Source organism: Lissotriton helveticus, chromosome 11 (genome assembly GCF_964261635.1).
Source record: "Lissotriton helveticus chromosome 11, aLisHel1.1, whole genome shotgun sequence".
Classification (NCBI taxonomy): Eukaryota; Metazoa; Chordata; class Amphibia; order Caudata; family Salamandridae; genus Lissotriton; species Lissotriton helveticus.
Genome location: NC_136072.1, coordinates 12,692,776 through 12,711,387, shown reverse-complemented (window position 1 = coordinate 12,711,387; position 18,612 = coordinate 12,692,776). Strand labels below are relative to the sequence as shown.

The 18,612-nt window shown below is 41.5% G+C and overlaps 1 protein-coding gene and 1 long non-coding RNA gene across 4 annotated transcripts in view; one reads left to right on the top strand and one right to left on the bottom strand.

Moving 5' to 3' along the window:
* The window catches only part of LOC144791851 (uncharacterized), a 98,511-nt gene extending 92,982 nt beyond the window's left edge, over window positions 1-5,529 (top strand). The window contains exons 2-3 of the long non-coding RNA XR_013602483.1: window positions 5,078-5,160; window positions 5,393-5,529. This is a non-coding gene — a long non-coding RNA (uncharacterized LOC144791851). The remainder of the gene's footprint in view (window positions 1-5,077; window positions 5,161-5,392) is intronic.
* LOC144791850 (putative cation-transporting ATPase 13A4) overlaps window positions 1-18,612 on the bottom strand; it is a 395,602-nt gene that overhangs the window by 155,350 nt on the left and 221,640 nt on the right. For all 3 annotated transcript variants that reach the window (XR_013602482.1, XM_078666633.1, XM_078666634.1), the window contains 4 exons: window positions 12,237-12,394; window positions 10,037-10,225; window positions 8,452-8,513; window positions 5,826-5,976 (listed from right to left, as the gene is read on the bottom strand). Coding sequence is in view for 2 of the 3 variants with exons in the window: in XM_078666633.1 (XP_078522759.1) it covers window positions 5,826-5,976; window positions 8,452-8,513; window positions 10,037-10,225; window positions 12,237-12,394 (560 nt within the window). In the remaining variant the exon portion in view is untranslated. The remainder of the gene's footprint in view (window positions 1-5,825; window positions 5,977-8,451; window positions 8,514-10,036; window positions 10,226-12,236; window positions 12,395-18,612) is intronic.

The window sequence follows — 18,612 nt, the reverse complement described above, 5'->3', positions numbered from 1 at the left end:
CTCTTAGTAAAATTGTGGGTGGCACTTGCCTGCTGCAGAACCTCATGTAGAGATTCGATAATCCTGGGCCAAATGACTATGGACACAGTCGACACTGCAAAGTAATGCAGGTTCCCTATGGAGCTGCTTTCTGCTCCCAAGTATTTAGTGTATCAAGGTTCATGGAGCTCTATTTTAATCTCTTCTGATGGTGATTTCCACACCTCACTGCATTTTAAAGTGGTAGCTTGAGATTAAGGAAAAATGATCCCTTCCTGTCCAATAATTATATTAAAGAAGTTACACATCAGAAAGCAAATTTAAGAGACAAAGGTATATTCTGTCTTGCTAGTCCTGCTGTGGGACTCGATGTGCTTTGAAGATCGGGCAATAGATTGTAGATTTGTTAGGGACTGGAGGCCAAGTGAATTAGGTAAATTGCTAACCTTGCAAGTTTCAGTATTGTTAATATTAAAGAGTTCTTTTTCGGCATGTCCATGTTGTGTACACTAGGATTCATCTACTGGTTGTAGGTTGAAGTCACCAGTAATGGCCATCTCATGCCTTGAATGCCTAAGTAATAATTCTTTGGTCTCTTTTGAAAGTCCAAGGCTACTTTTCTGTGATCATCTTGATGCAGGTTAAGTAAATATTTACAGTCATGATGAAAAAAGTTGTATTGCTGAGGTGACATTGGTCTAGTGTAACAGGGTGTAGCGAGTGGCTGGAGTGTGTAGTGTAACAGCCTGAAGCGAGCAGCTGGAGAAGTTTGTGGGTGTAATGTTAGTCTTTAAGATGGTTGTAATGTATATGATTTTACTACCAGTTGGTGGTTCCCAGAGACCCTTTGATTTGGTGTGGTCCTCTGCTCCAGGTTTATTGGTGGCATATGATATCCCAGTTAGTGAGGAATTTATATGCCTCACCATTGCCCAATAATATATTGAGTTCTGCTGCATTCCAAGAAATTAACTTGAGATGGCTTGAGAGAGTTTTGCGCTTGGTCTTTGAATATTCAGATGCTCTAGGAACAATTTCAGTATTTGCACCTACATTCTTGGCAACAGAGCTCCAGTTGTGCTCTATGGAGACTTAGACCAGCTACCTTTATGATCTTTTTTGTTGTCTGAATCTTGGTGAATTGAAATCAGGATCCTAGACATTAAACATGCTTGAGACCACCTTATGCTGTTGTGAGGGTTGTCTGAGACTAACGAGGGGCGGTTATATGGTTTCTTGGCTCCAGCAATAGGAGGTCAGGATACCTTTTATGTTTCTTACATGTCAAGGCACCAGCGTGTTGGTCAGTGGAATGAGACTCTAATAATTTGCCTAGCTTAAGGTCTATAGAATTAATTTTGTTGTCCAGGTCACTAATGCATGTAGCAAGAGATTGCAGCAAGTCTCTCCCGGACGTTCTAGCATGTGGAATTTCTATGTAAGTGCCTAAATTGCTGTGAAATAGACTGAAGTTTACTGTAGTAAGAATAATGTTGGTTGTGTTAGTCATGAAGCCTGTTGACAGAGTAATATTTTTTTGCACAAGAGGAAAAATTCCCCTGTGCTTCCGGGAATTTTTGGAACGGATTTATGCGGTGTGCAGAGTGGGCTAAACTCGTTGAACTCAACCTGCGGAGCGGAGTTCACCGCCCACCCCATTGGCAAGACAGCAGGCTCAAGTCAAAGATGACTCGTAGTCATTGGATGCTGGTCTGTGGTCCTATTCAAGTGGATATGCTATAGAGAAGAACATAGTGGGAACTGTGGCAAACTCAGTCCCACAGGCGAAGCATGCTTGGCGGACCAGCTTGGCAATTTGTTCTGGTCCCACGCTGTTTCTCAGAGAAATAAGTTATCAAAATGTTTCCATGTCCCAGACATTAGGGTTAGACCATGAGAAGAATTCTTTGATGTTGGCCAAGAGTCCAGACCCTTAGGACAGCACTTGGAGTCAGTACTCAATTCAAACAAACAGTTGGCCACCCAATTAACCACTGGAGCCTTGGCTGCGATACTGGGTACAGGTAGAGCAGCTGCAGTCTACTTCAGGTCTTCAGACAGCAGGACTGTCCTTCTGAATCTTTCACAGGTCCAGCTGTGTTCTGAGGAAAGTACAGGGGATGCCTCAGTTATGCCCAATTCCAGCCTGGTCACTCCCTAACCAATGGGGAAAAGTTCCCAAGAATGGCTCTAACCACTTTTGAAACACTTCCTGTGCGTTTTACTGTAAAATGAAATCCAACAGTGCCCACTCTGCCCAAATCCAACACAGTAGAGCCTTAATTCCCCTGTGCAGAGCTCCTGTACGCATCCCAGCAGTGTGGCCAGGGAAATGAGCAACCCTTCATCTGTGGTCACTCTTCACTAGTTCAGGAGGAATCTCTCCTCCCACTGAGCCTGGTGCCTGACTGGCTAAAGGGACACATTAAGGGGGAATCCTAGCTGTTAGCTACATCTGCCTTTGACAGGGTTAACCTCTTAGAACTTGATTAGATTCCTGGGGCACAGCCCACATGGTCAGCCTGCCAGAGAAACAAAACACCTCCCCATACCCAAGACCTTTGCCTTAGCTCATGGAGCAAATTGACAGCTCATCAAGGGGGCTACTCATCTCCTGGGTGACAAATGGATGCTTATGCAAAAGGCCTACTAGAGGCTTTTTTCAGGTAACGTCTCTAAAAGTACCTGTTTCAAAATAGGCATTACAAATCCAAGTTTACAAATGATATGGTCTTCTAATAAATGTTTTAAAAAGTCCAAGAATGAACTTGGTAGTTGTGTCCTATATGGAGATAACATTATTAAATATAATATGGTATCTCAATGCTTTCCTATTGAACAGTTAAACCTGCTATGGTGAAAATAGCTTTGAGGGATTTTGAACTGCAAGTACAAGTTTAAATGTCCCACTTTTAAATGCCACAACACCCAGGCATATGGCACTAAGGCAAGACTAGGATGACTTTAAAAGGTGAGTTTCAGGCCTCTCAAAAAGGGATATTTTGACAGGTTGATTTTACAGTTCAAACTGGCACAACCAGGCTACTATTATTAGCAGGCCTGCAATCATATTTGCAGTAAGCATGGGCGAAATTTGCGAATTCGCGATCCACGAATTTGCGGATTTGCAAATTCGCGATCCCCAAAAATCGCGAATTTGTGGATTTTTTTATTTTTACGTGTTCGCGGGGCGCTTTGCGTGTTCGCGGGTTTTTTTTAGTGCGAGACCGCAATGCGCCCTCTGGGTCATCACTGCCACCGTCCGATTCATTACAGCACCCTCTGGTTCACCACTGCCACCCTCGTTTTTTGTGCCCTTCTGCCCTCTGTACCACTCGTTTTTGTGCCCTTCTGCCCTCTGCCCCATTCGTTTTTGTGCCCTTCTGCCCTCTGCCCACTCGTTTTTGTGCCCTTCTGCCCTCTGCCCCACTTGTTTCTGCCCTCTGCCCTACTCATTTTTGTGGCCTTCTGCCCTCTGTCCAGCCTCGACGAATGTATTTTATTTTACAATGGCGCCGGCAAGCTGCCAGCGCCATTCTAAAATTGTTACTAAGTTAGCTTCAACAGGAAGCACTAATAGATGAAATAAAGCAGGTGCTCGAGTGTTGAAGGTCAAATTCAGTTACACAATCATTAATCACCCCAAGTTTGGAAATGTAAGCACCTAACAATTTCAAAATTTAATCAAGCCAATCTCACCTTGATATTGTGATAAGATGTTCTCCCCTACTACACACTTTCCGGCTAGTTGCTATTATAAACACATTTCTATTCCTTTGGTTCAATAAATGGAAATGTAAGTACCTAATAATTTCAAAATGTAATCAAGACAATCTCACCTATATATATATTTCAATCAGTGGTAAGACCTCAACTTCCCTTCCCACATTCAGTGACCTCTGTTAAATTCTCTAGAAAAATATAGGGAAAAAGGTCCAAACATCAGCAAATAGTCGATACTCAGCGTTCTAACAAGTCATATATCCTAACGTGTAACAATCAAAATGAACTGCTTACCACTCTACTATCCAAAATTCCAATAAAGGATTAACAGCACTATGGGTAATTCTAGAATTTCACTCCTACGTATCTGTAAAAAGAGTATACATACACTGATATTTTGATATTTTAAGTCTAAAAGACGTGCTCGTAGTTCAACAGTTGCCAACAAATTCTAACCAACTTTGATGTTCTAACCTCACCTGATCTCAATAGTTTCAGCGCATCCAATTCTGTTCTGTTAAAAACAAAAAATAAACAATATCCTATCACTCCCTATTCAATGAAAAACTATCCAAACAATAAGTAAGCTACGATCTACTCTTCCACCACCTCTTACCTGATTTAAAATCTTCAAGTTTGCAATGGCGGGAAGTCTCAGTCGGCGGCAACGGCATCTCGTCAGGCCTACGTGCAATTACCCATCTCGAGCGGCCGTTATTTAAACTATATCTTAACCAATCAACACCCTTCCCCATTCGCGCTAAAACTTAACGAGGTTTCCTCACCGGTCCGACTCGAATTATTTCCGCTATAACTATTTCTCATCGTCCTTGCCTCATGTAGTATTTCCGGTCTCCTCATCAACCAAACAGCATAAAGAGCTCGAAATTAACTAGGTTTCCTCACCGGTCCGACTCATATAATTTCCGCTATGACTATTTCTCACCGTCCTTGCCTGATGTAGTGTTTCCGGTCTCCTCATCAACCAATCAGTATAAAGAGCTCGAAATTAAATAGGTTTCCTCACCGGTCCGACTCTTGTCATTCCTTACCATCCTTCCTCATGTAGTATTGCCAGTCACCTCAACAACCAGTCAGCTACTTACATTTCCATTTATTGAGCTCAAGGAATAGAAATGTGTTTACAATAGCAACTAGCCTGAAATGTGTATAGTAGGGGAGAACATCTTATCATAATATCAACGCTTTTTGGGTACATTGATTTTCATATGACAGCTTTTGAAGGTTTTTACTAAATGTTATGAGTTAGAGAACGTTTGAACCTTACCACTTCACAAATGGAGGTTATGGAAGATTTAATTGAATTTGAATATTTGTATGTATCATGCATAATAATATGATGTTTTTATTACAGATTATCAAGTGCTGTCACAAATTTTTTGATTTATACTGGGAAGGAGAAAAAATGGTTTCTGTGAATATGGTTTATATTGAGAGGTAGGCGTGTTATTTTTGAAATATTTGGTGAGTTCTGTAATTGTCAATGCATTATCTGGATCACTTAACTGTACACTGTTTAATATTAGATTGTGAATTAGGCAGGTGTGATTAAACAATTGTTTAATTTATTAGGTTATCAGTTTCAAAGGAGCATTGTGAATTATGTAAATGTAAAACATGTGGATACAGTAATGTAATGTATTTTTCTTTTTTGATTTATTTTCAACAGCCCTGATGATGTCCGCCATCGGACGAAATGCGTCCGCTGTTTAATGTTTTGGTTAATGGATGCTTTTTTGGACTTACTAGAAACATTGAAATTGATTTACGAAGCTTGTCGTCATTTTGTGTCTGATATCTGAATAAAAGCAAAACTTTGGGAATCAACAAAATTTGACCCTGTGATATTTATACGAAGTGGAAGTCGCTCCCTCAAGTCACTGGAGGTTTCATTTTAACTACTGCATTGATCTTGGAGAGATGTCAGGTGAGTGACCAGGGCAGGATTTACAAATCTTCAACCAGTTGTAGGCACAGATGCTCTGTAGATATGAATAAAAGCGGCTACTGTAAGAGGTAGTACTATCTACAGCTGAGGTTTGATCTTCTGACTCCTTGATATTCTTGTGATGGTGAGTGTGTACAATGCAAGGATGAGTTACCCAATAGGTGCCTTCAAACATCTTGAGGTCCAGCGGATCTCCTTGAAGTTTCCCATCGATGACCATCAGTGAGTGGCAGCTGGCGAGGGCTCCTAAGAGTGGCCCCCAGGGTAAGGCTGCACCAGAGTTGAACCTGTGAACTGTTTGGAAACTGAAACAGAAACAATAGTGAGGACTCATGCTTGCCTGTTAGTAGGGTTATTGATATTATTGTAAAAGAATAAAACATACAGCATTAACATATGTATGAAGATGGGCGGTATCCTAGTGACTCAACAATGGCCCTTCTGTCCACCAGTATGGAATAATATCTCCCTGTGTCTACAGGTGTCAGCTCACACTGATATCTTTCACCAGAGATTTGACTCCATCACTGATGATGGGATGCCCTCCATTTTTCAAAGCTTAACCCTTGTAAACTAGTTGCTTCTCAACTTTTCCTCTGTAAAAGTCTCTTCTGCTTTTACTCAGTTTTTTTCAGGCACTACTATGTATTTCTACATTTCTTGACTTGACTCTGAACTTCAAACTACCCACGAGTATACTGATTGCTACATGTTTATCTCATCTTTCCCGTTATGGAATCTTAAACTATTTGTCACCATCATCTGACAATGGTTCCACTGTCTATGTCCTGATCTCCTCAATGCCAAACAGTGTCACTCTTCTTTCTGTCCTCCTTCTATCAATATTTCCTTCGCTAAAAGGCATGATCTACTCTCAGACTACCTTTTCACTGGTTCTCCTCACTTGACCACATCACACCAATTTTCTTTTCACAATTGCTACCTTGCTCTTCCAGCTTTCACGCACGACGTACAATGCACTTGTCATGGGACAACCACCCAGAAAGCTGAAGATGGCAGAGTTTACAGACTGATCACAAGCTTGGTTCAGCTGTGCCTGGGTATTCCCATGTGGAGCTCTCTACTCAGAGATTCTGCATCATCCTTTATAGTGTGGGGCTTCCTCCCGCCATCAGAATCCATTTCTGGGCCAGTTCTGTCATTTCACAGCTGTCCTCATTCCTCTACTGAACAGTCGCTGATCTCTGTAGATATTTATAATTATTTGAATCACAATATGTCTGTACATTTTTATTTTGCAACATTTATTTTATTCATTAACTTTTTTCTAGACTGTACACCACCATGTTGTCTTTATGCTTGTGAGGGCAATTTAAGGAGAAGTAAACATACATGTGTACTCAATGCTACTTTTACCATTAGTTTTATGGAACCAAACTCTTCGTTGTAAACATCCTAATGAATAGCACAGCAAAATGTCAATGAGAATGGAAGGGTGCTTTTGTTCCAGGTGTCTGTATTAAGTCACACATTCCTCCTACTGACACGTGTATTTGAGTCTGTGTAGGACCAACCAGATAAGACCTCTGCAGCTTGGTTTTGTTTGCAATGCATCTTCTGTTCACCTGCCTCCTAAGAAAATGCATTCATCTACTCCTGTTGGACTTACTTCTAGGCTGTGAGTGCCACTCCTAATTAACTTAGGCTTTCAAGGGTGGCCTTAAGGTACAAAAGTGAGTGAAATTTACAAAATATGTTATTCTGTCTTTAAACAGTCTTCATAATGTCTTTAACCAGGCTTAGGCCTGTCCTTAATTGTTAGACTGCCTTGAGGCAGTTTTCAGTTAGAAAACATAGCAGTGTTTGAAAAAAGTTTTATCTTTGCTTGAAAGAGACTTAAGTCTATTCATCGTGGCTTAAGACTATCACTTCCGATTTAAGGTACTTCTAAGCTTGTCTTAAATGAGGGAAAGGACATCTCTCAGTGCATGAAACAGTATCAATTACTTTTTTAATAATTAATTTGTTCTCTCTTTGGTTGTGATCGGAATTTCAACCTTAAATGAATGGAGGTGCGAGTGAATTTTCTATTTACTGAAACAGTATAAAGGCAGTTAAGCTCTGGAAGAATCTTGGTAAAAAAGGGCTTCAGTTCCTCTTCTTAAATTGTGGTTTATTATGAGTGAGGATGGGAGGAACTTGCTGATTTGCAATTAGTAGAAAACTCTGAGAGATTCAGTGGAGTCCTAAAAACAGGTGGACTTGGCATGTCGTGCTGATTTTTGGTGGTGGGAGCTTGGCACACACCGCGAAATTAGTGTGAATGGCATTCTACAGTGAACCGGAGAGCGCTGCTTCTTTGCTGCCACTCGAGTAGATTTTGTAGTTAAGTGGCAGCTATTTCATTGCAAATGTTTACGACCACCCTCATTGAGAAAATCTAGCCGGGTGCCGTACTAGTGTCCAAACATATCAGATGCCAATTAGTTGGTGAGTCGTGTGTGAGAAAGAAGTAGACACACAATGATTGGAAGAGTTTTTCTGGAACCATGCACTAGGAGTGTAATATGGAGTGGGCTAAATTCCTTCAACTCTGCCTGCAGAGAAGAATTTATCACCAACACCTAATTTTGAGATCTTAGCTGTGCAAATTATATCTATAGATATTCTTTTCACTGCATGTTAATATAGAATTTACAGATGATAGAAAATAAATTGTAATTCAAGTAATTGACATTTCAATTTCTGTTCTTTAAGACGCAGATCACATCTTCAGAAAACAATACAAGAATCTCCATTCTGGCAGTGACCAACAGCACCTGTTTTCTCCTGACGGTATGAGTCCCCACAGATCCAGGCCATCTTCTGTTAAGGTTCCTGTCTGTTGGAGAATTTGAAATAACATTACTAATTGCACCTCTCCAGAAAGTGTTACATGAGGAAGATTCCAGATACACTACAGGTAAGTGCCATGCAGCCCCTCCCATGCATTCAGCCTAGATCAACAGAAACTATACAACAGCATCATTTTGGATTGTGTTTGCCTTTTACGGCCAACAACCAAATCTTGGTTGAGATTCTGCGTAGCAGATACAAGAGGATCCCACTTTCAGTTAGTGCCAGAACATTCTGTTCCAGGAAATAACAAATGTGGAAGGACTCATTTAGACAATGAGACCCCATATTCCCTACAGATTTTATTAAGTGCATCAACAACTCTGATATCCCTGCAAATAGGTTTGGAGTACCCATCAACTTAGGGCCTGATTACGACTTTGGCGGTGCAGCGCCGGGCCGCCCCACCGCAGCACCACCAAAGCAGTGGTCAGACTGCCCTCCAGGTAAGGAGTTTCCTCCTGTCTGGCGGGCTAGTTTTTGACGTTCCCATGGCGGTGCCTCAGAAAAGGGGCACCTCAATGGAAATGCCAAAAACATTTCCTGCACGGCATGGACTGAAAACTCCATGCTGTGCAGGAAGTGGGGCACATGCACACAGGAAGGGGACATGTTGTGCAACACCTATGTGCATCCCCATGTAGAGGAGGCACAGTGGGTCCTGCAGGGCCCGCTTTATTTCCACTCTGCCACGGTGTTCATAGAGGAGAAACCTCCAAGACATTGTCAGCGATGAGGAAGCTCGCAATATTCTTGGCAGGACCACTGCAGTGCCAGCAAACATATAACTGCGTCCTGACTGCTGCATCACCACCAGGGAACAGCGGCTCTCTGGCAGCTGTGGCAGGGCTGTGGCAGTCTGACTATACGACTCCTAATAGGGAGATCGGGAGGCCGCCACCGCCGTTCCCCGTAAGTCTGGTGGTCCGTGAACCACCAGACTCATAATCAGGCACTTAGTTTCTGCTCCATGTGCACACACAGCAGTAATGGTGCAAATGTCACTATGCAAGAGTTGGAAATTGGTTACCTCAAGGGATTAAGAAACAACAAACATTCACTCCTTTTCATTGACAGCTAATGTACAGAATAAACCCATGGCCACCTCTCCAGCTCTCTATATTCCCCACAACTGCTGACCAGTCTCTTTACAGCTATCGCTTTCAGCAGATTTTGTCTGGATTTCCTGGCACAGAATGCCCCACCTGGAGGTCAACATGACTGAGAAAGCCATTGCACAGATGAGGAAGTTGGCCTTTAGCTCTGCTTCAGCTGAGCTGGCTGCACTGTCATAGGTTAGATGAATCAAATTGAAATTTCTTGCTTATGCCTGACTGTGGTCAGAGATAAACCTGTGGCAAACGCTAGTGGTAAGTGTTCATTATCCCAGTCCCTCCATACAAATCTGAACCCCAACCTGATTATTACAGGTCAACCTTTGAATATATACTAAATTCCACATGATTGTTAACAGGTGCATGCAAGTTAGACTCAAAAAGCTGCATTTACTTTGTCAAAGCAGACGATGTTGACCTGTCCCCCTAAGTTTATCCTTTGAGGGCTGAAGCAGAAGATGCCCTTATTCTTCAGCCTTTTTTGGGCGTACATGGAACCCACAGCTAAAGCAGCCAGGAGAGCAGGTGGCACAGCTATGGTCATCATGATGATCGCCATGACTATTGTTTGCACAGCGGATTTCTGGTGGAGAAAAGACACCACATTGTAAGCAAACACAAACAAAGACCATTATAGTTAGAATGTTTGGAATGCTTAACACTGCTAATTGCACTATACAATTCTACCATATTAATTTAATTTACATCGTCAATAGAATGGTATGGTTTTTAGAAGACAATGTATACATAAACTGTATTGGCTCTGTATGTACTACATTCACAGGTGGTTGTTCAGGACCACCCTGCAGACACTGTCACCAGCACCAGACACAGCACATTTCAGACATGCCTTCCTTTTCACTCAAGAAAACAAAGATGGCCCTTACTCAGTCTATGTGCACTTACTGTGTTGCATTCAGACTGGATTCAAAGAACAGATTCTTTCAAGTGTGGACACTCATAAGTCCTGATCTCCAGTCACTTGTCTTTTACTGTTAGTGAACAGTTTTGTTGGCTAATTCTACCCACACCTCCAGTAACCATCCACTAAAGTCTCCGGGGTCTCTATTTAACAGCAACTCAATGTTTCCCCTTGTGGACCATTGGTTTGGACCTCTGATGTGGTGTGAGACCCCTTAATAAGGTGTCACTGACTGTAATGATTTTTTAAATGCTTTTGAGATGCAACCTGTAGTGCCCAATAAAATAAAATCAGCTGCTACGGACAGCTGAGGTAAGAGTAACAGCACACATACTTGGGCTGCGTCAGGAAAAATATTGACTATCTGTACATAGATAGCACTGAGGCATATGGGCCACGTCTAAAATTAAATATTTCAATTGGGTACTGAAAGGAAATGCAACAGTTCTTTTAGGTAAAGTGTAAAATTTGTTTTCCAATTCCACTTTGCACATGTCATGTTCAAACTGCATGACACTGTGACTTTAGATTTGAACATGAACCTAGGACCAGACTTGTTAGGAAATTCAGTGGTGCAACCCCTTATGGCTTGTCTCTCCAGGACCAATGCCACTTCACATCTGCCCATCCTCTGTTGAAATAATATAAAAGGATGGCAACAAGAATTCAATTTGTGCATTATGAACAAGAGATATGTTCCATGAGTGATCTGGAACTATGAGGACCATTTCCAGTACAAATAAAGAAAGATTTGTGCAAATCATATTATTAAAATTAGATGGGCTGGAAAGGTTTAGAATAGAATTATGTTCAATCACTTTAAAGGTGTAATTGCCTTTTATGGAATGCACAACCTATATCTGGGTAATCAAGTTCTCCATTAAAAGCAGAACACTGGACAAATAGATTGGACTGACGTTTCAAAGGTAGTATGTGATATTCTTTCTGAGTTGAAAGTAGTGCTTACATTTTGCAGTTGGGCTGACGGTCCAGGGCTTTGGCACACTTTTTTATGGGACTAGTATATTATAAGTCATCATAGTGGTATTGAGTTAAAAATTATCAATTAATTTGAATTCTTTATTGCTTTGTATCAGTGTTAAATACAACCAGGTATTGTGTGGACACATGTTTTGCATCACGCATTATATTGTAAAAAAATAGAAGCTTTAGTCATGGGCCTTTTCAAGCTACCAGGCTCCAACAGAAAATCCATGGTGGGCTCCCTTCTAAAAATGGGTGCTACTATAGCCGGGCCAGAAAGGCTGCCTTGCTCACTGCTTCCTTTAATTAAGACAAGTCCCTGACCTCACACGTGTCCAGTGACCATGTGTCCTTCCATGGCCACTGGTGTTTGTAGTGCATCCATGTTGATCCATGGAGTTATCCTGGTTTGTGGGAAAGCCACCAAGAAGTGAAATTCAGCACATTAGGCACAAGGAGAGCCACGTGGAGCCAATGTCATACCCTGGCCTCATCTAAGCCTCAATGTTCCACAGCCATCCAAAGCCTAAGCCCTACCCTAGGCTCATCCAGTGGCCCTAGGCCCCTCGGACTCTCCCAGCCCTAACCCAGTGCCTCCCACACACCATTACCCATACCTTTTTTAAACTGGATTCACCAAGTCATTAAACGTCTCTCAAAACTGTGAATCAATAAAAATGTTACTTACACCAGCCCTGATGCATATCACAATTGAGTAAATCACTGACAAGAGGCAAAGACACGCAAGACACATGATAAAGCGGACTGCGTCTCGGTGTAGGTTGAAGTTGACAGGCCTGGAATATAGGATGGACCTCACCAGATCACCTTTTGCTGTGTTGAACCCTAGTGGAGACAGAGCAACAATGAGATTATGAGAGTTTAAATGTTGAAGGAATTGTATATAACAAGACCATGGTGAACAGCAGTGAACAGTGTGTATACAGGATCTGTAGAACTGCACACTGTGGCTGACATACAACACTACATCAGATAAAGCTTAAAGAGGGTGCATCTTGGATTAGTCAGGCAATAAGCAAGCAAGCAACCAATGCAATGCTAATGGAACACAATGATGGTGAGGAAAGTAAGGGGCAATAAAAAGGGGGCAATGAGCGGAAATTCGAGGCTCCTACTTGGCTTAGGAGTTTGGTCCAATATGTCATAGGATATTTAGTAAACTAAGAGCCTTATTACGAGTTAGGATATTTAGCAGACTATATGTCTTATGTTTCAAGCATGTACATGGCTGATTGTTGGTGCTCTTGTAGTGCTACCTACCTAGTCACATGCCCTGGGACTATGCAATGGATTTATTACTGACCTTTCAGTTATTCATGATTGTGTTCATATTTCAATCTTTCTTATAAACATTCTACTCAATTACAAATACATTATATTGAAAACTGAAAACAAAAAGAGAAGCACTTGGCTCACAAAAGAAACAATAAAATAAGTAATTATACATATCATTTGTGAATCCACTGATAGTGTCCTTTCATCACATGATGCCCCCTACTTTGTGTGTGGACTACACAATGGATAACAAATTCACATTTTATATATACCAATAGATTATATTCTTTGTGTGTCTACCTAAGTGTAAAAAGAAAAACCAAGGCTGCAGGTATTTTCTTCCTCTGGATCCAGAATATGAAACAATATCTCTGTATCAATCAATGCCCACACCTTAAATAAAATACACAAGCAGGGTTGTTGATTGAAAGCAAAGTTTATTCAGCTGAATGATGTGGGAGTTCCTGGAGTTCCACCAAGATGTCTGACAAAGAAGTAAGCACAGGTAATTATACCCATGTCCAGCACTGGAAGTTTACTCAACATTTAAGAACATTCATTATTTGTGTAAAAATTTCTTCCTGGCACATTGATAACATTCTGTTAAATTGTGCCCTCTTCTTGCAATATTTTGAGTTATGTGCAGATTCCAGAATGAGAACATAATATCTTAATCCGTTGTCCTCCCATGCCATCTGAGGTATAATACCCTTAATTGTTAGTTACTGAAGCTCATGCATGTATTGGTGCTATGACAGTGCATTCACGTCACTCGAACAACATGGAGTTGCTTTAGATTTTTCGTTTGTGGTCCAGGCACGTACATATCCACGAGGACCTTCCCAATGCTGCTCCATTTTAAAAGACAGTCGAAGACACATCCTTTAAAAGAAAACTACATCACAAATGCATTAATAGTCCACAACACAGCCACTTCGCCTACCACTTATTGATTTTATACTTCTCGTTTACCCTATACAGCTCTCTGCTGCCTTTTGGCTGGGCTATTGCATTTGAAGTGAGATCAAGAGGGCATACAACCAGCAACAAACCAAACACTGGGAACACTACCTCCTAGACTTCTCTCAATTTGGATTCTGAGCCAAGCGGAGCACAGACACAGCCCTAATCACAGCCACGGATGATGTTCAGGCCCTCCTGGTCCTCAAGTGGATTGCCTCATACCTCACAGGAAGGACCCAGAAAATCTGTCTCCCATTGTCACCTCAGAACCTAAGAAGAGCACCTGCAGCCTCCCCCAAGGATCATCCCTGAGCTCCACCCTCTTCAACAAGTATATGACCACCCTGGCCAACAGTGTCAGATTGCATGGAGCCAACATCATCTTCAACACCAACGACCCCAAGCTCATTCTCTAGATCTTAGAAGACCCCTCTACCACCATAGCCGCTTAAGCAGATGTTTGAGGAGCATCGCTGACTGGATGAAGGATAACTGTCTCAAGCTCATCTCGGACGAGATGGAAGTTCTCCTCTTTGGGAACAACACCTCACCATAGAAAGGCAACATGGTGGCCTACTAAACTTGGCCCATCCCTCACCCAACAGACTCCACCCTCAACCTCAGCATCTTCTTGGACAGCATGCTATATATGAAGAAACAGGTAAAAGCAGTATCATCCGCTTGCTTCGACACCCTATGCATGATCTGTAAGATCTGCAGGTGACTCCTTGTCAACACCAGATGGACCACCACACAGGCCCTCATCACCAGCAGGCTGTACTAGGGGAGCACACTCTATATAGGAATTACAACCCACCTCCAAAGGAAACTATGGACAACTTAAAACTTAATTACAAAACTTTTCCTTGACCTCCCCATAAGGACCCTTATCTCACCACACCTCAAGAAGATACACTGGCTCTCTATCCAGAAAAGATGCAAGTTGAAGATGCAGAGCACTTATATAAAGCTATGCACATCAAAGGACCAGCATACATAAACAAACGCATGAGGTTCCACTAACCGACCACACACCTCCAATACACCACCCTCTTTCTCACAGAACTCCTCTGGATCCGCTGAAGCAACAGGGGAGGATGCTCCTTTTTCTGCCTGGTGGCCAAAGCTTGGGAAGACCTGCCACTGCACCTCAGGATTGCCTCTTTGCTTTGGGAATTCTGGAAAGGACCCAAGACCTGGCTGTTCATATGTATCCATGAAGCAACTAGCAACTGTACCGCCTTGAGACCCTCACAAGTGATTTGCTGTGGTTTATAAATTCTGATTGGTTGACTGATTGAGAAATAACATATATAGGTATATATATTTTTCCCCCACAATATTTTGCTCACATGGAACAAAAAATTCAGACACTCCTGTACGCCGATTTCTTAATTTCATTACTTTTTAACACATTTTGGCATTACACCTCGTTCATGGTCATAGTATACCAGCCACCAACTTCTTTGTTAACCTCTTGCATGCTCATGACAAGGTGAACTCGTCATGAGGCACACTGGAGCTGTGCTCATGACAAGGTGAACTCGTCATGTATAATGGGATTCAATAAATGTCAGCACAGGAGGGGAAAAGCCTTAGCAGCCAAGTGGTTAAATAAAATACAAACATTGAAAACGGACTGCACCCAACATCAAGTGATAGATAGGGAAGCTGTATTGGCCATCTGAATACAGAGTAATTTGTCTACAATTTATACATCTATCTATATATATAAAAACGAATGTATGTCTGTCTGTCTGTTTGTCCTTTATGCATCACTACACCATTCATCCGATCGCCATGAAACATTTTCAATGTTAAAATGTGCAGTGGCATACCTGGCAAATCCAGTGAATTCAAGAATTCCATTGGGTAATTGACAACTTTGTCTTGATTCATCACAGTATCGATGGACTAATACGTTGTCGCTTCACCTGGTATTCCGTTTTGAATATTGAAATTGATGGTATTGACATCGTTGTTCGTAGTTGCTAATTTAGCACGTGCCCTGAGCCACTGATGATTTTTGTAATTTTGTAATTTTGTAATTGGTTTTCAATTTCTTTACATGTCGCCATAGAACTGATGATTTGAGACGTGCATTAAGTTCATCAGTCGGTGTTGAACGTGATATAACTGGCAGAGTTTGTCAAAAATCACCAGACAATAAAATGAATGCTCCACCGAAGGGCTGTCCATTTCCCCTAAAATCTTGGGGTGCGCTACCAATGCTTTTTTGTGAGCCATTGTGCATTTGTCCCATTTGATAAGTTCACATGTTTGGAGAACTTTGCCCATTCTGGAATTTTTGGTGAAAATGCATGTTAGTGTCTCAGTGGTTTGCAAATTCAACGGCAATTTCAGTGCTGAATGCGCTGTTCGACCACCATCCAAAAGTGTTGCCGCAATTCCAGATGGTGCAATTGCCAGTGCAATTTTATTCCATGATCGTATGGTTGCCAAAATGATTGAAATGAGAAAAGTTTTGCCTGTACCTCCGGGCGCATCTATGAAGTGCAATCCGCCGCTTTGATTTATAATTGCTTGCATGATTGTGTCATATACAATGCATTGTTCTGGAACCAATTTCGGAAGATTGTTTTCAACAAATGTACCCAAATCATCGACATTGAAGTGTGTTTCACATTGCAAATCAGGATCATAAGTGTCATTTGCAGGTCGATTTGGTGCACACATTCCCAACTGCACCAATCCTTTGTTAGCGATTGCCAAACATATATACTCGATCGAAACCAACGCCTCATTATACACGTTTGTTGTGAATTGCATGTCCGGATTCGTTGCTTGCAAACGACATAGGATGTCTTCACTCTTGTGATCTTTGTATTTTTCACAAAGATCTTTCGGATTGGATGGGAAAAACGTTGTCAATATTGTCGCCAATAACGTGCGTATTTGCTGTGGTTGAGCAGTATTCGATGCATCAGCGAGTGCTGTGTCCCAATGGGCATCTTTTTCAAGAAGATTTAATTATTGGCAAGCTTCTCGATAGGTCGCACATACTTTACCACTTACTGTTCTCAGTTTTTGGAAGAATTTCGGTCCACGTACGTTAACAAACAGTAGTCGCAAGTAAAAACATTCTTGATTGTTTGGATGAACTGTATACAGATGGCCTAACGTGTCGGACGAATATAAAATTGGATGTCCTTCAACTGGTTTGCCCTGTTTACGATGTTGAAACTTTTTCGCTGATGCATTCCATGTGTAGTATTTTGGCACTTCTGAGTAAAGTAGCGTTCTTGCGAACAAATCATCCGTGCACAATGAGAAGAACGCAGTTAACGTTGTTTGCGGTGGCGAAAATGCTCTTGCATATACATTTTCCGTTGTAAAATACACGCGCTGTCCATTTTCAAGATGCTTTGCCAAATGAACAACTGTTGGATGACGTTCATGAATTGGAAATGAGAAAATACGCCAAACAGCTTCATTGCTACTAATGTAGCGTCCCAATTGATATCGTTCGATTTCATCGATTGGTGCAGATGCATTTCCTACTCCAAAAACTGCCATATCGCTTCCTTTGTTGACATATTTCCAAATGTATTTGATCGATTTCACTGAATTGCAATACTCGACATTGATGTGTGCTTTGAACGTCTTTGAGAGTAATGGTGAATACGGCACAATCCAACGATTATCGACTTCAATGTCATTGTTGCACACTTTTAGAGATGATTTGCCACCATCTTCAGTTGATCTTCGAAGATATTGTGGATATCCATCATTTCCAGTGATAGTTTCGCCGTGTAAGTCTCTTGGATAGCGTTTCGTGCATTTTCCATCCTTCATGCACGGAGAATTGGTGTTGATCGCGCCACATGGACAATGAATCATGTTTTTGGTAACGACTTGGAATAAGCCTGGATCAATGTCGACATCTGGTATTTCTGCTGAGATGACTTCATCAATTTTGTCTGCTGTAATTTTGTTGATCAACCAAATCAAAATGTGTGCATGCAATAATCCTTTTTTCTGCCATTCAATGGAATCCATCCAACAGCGTGTCTCTCCAAAAACATGATTTTTGACATTGAAATCCATCATAGCTTTCAATTTTTGTTTGAACACACGTGCGATGATGTCATGGCGATCCGAAAACGATTGTCCAGGCAACAGAAGTTCTTTAATTTCATCCCACGTAGGATTGCACGTGAATGTTCTGAAAAAATTTGGACGGCCGTATGCGCGAACATAAGTCATTGCATCTTGTGCATATTCATGTAAGTGCCGTGGGCTTCCTGTGAATGTAGCCGGCAGTATGACTTTTTCCCCAGTTAATTAGGATTGCCATCAGTAGCAATTGCGTCGCATAAATGAATATATTATTCTGAGTGCAGTTTGAATTGATTCAATCGAATGAAAAGAAGTTGTTCGGTCTCGATTTTTGCATACATATCGACAATGTATTGATGGAACCATTGCCGACATTTCAAAATGTGATTGTCTTGGTTCTCACGAATCATCAATCGATATGAATAGTAATTCATGGCACTGACTTTGTTATTGGTCTCCTCATGTGTTTGTGGATTTCTCATTTTGATGTTGAAATGATATCCATCTTCTCCTTGGCAGAATAAAATTGGATATTGCAATGCATCGTATGAGCGATGAGTTTCGGAGACTCGCTGAACATTACCATCTCTACGACGAAGAACTTTATCATGGGAGTTAAATTCTTCGCCAACTTTGACGATCGCCACTTCATTAATTGTTGGTGCCTTGTATTGTCTTTCGTGTTGGCCGGCTGGTGTTTTGTAAGCATGGGCGGATTTTGCGAA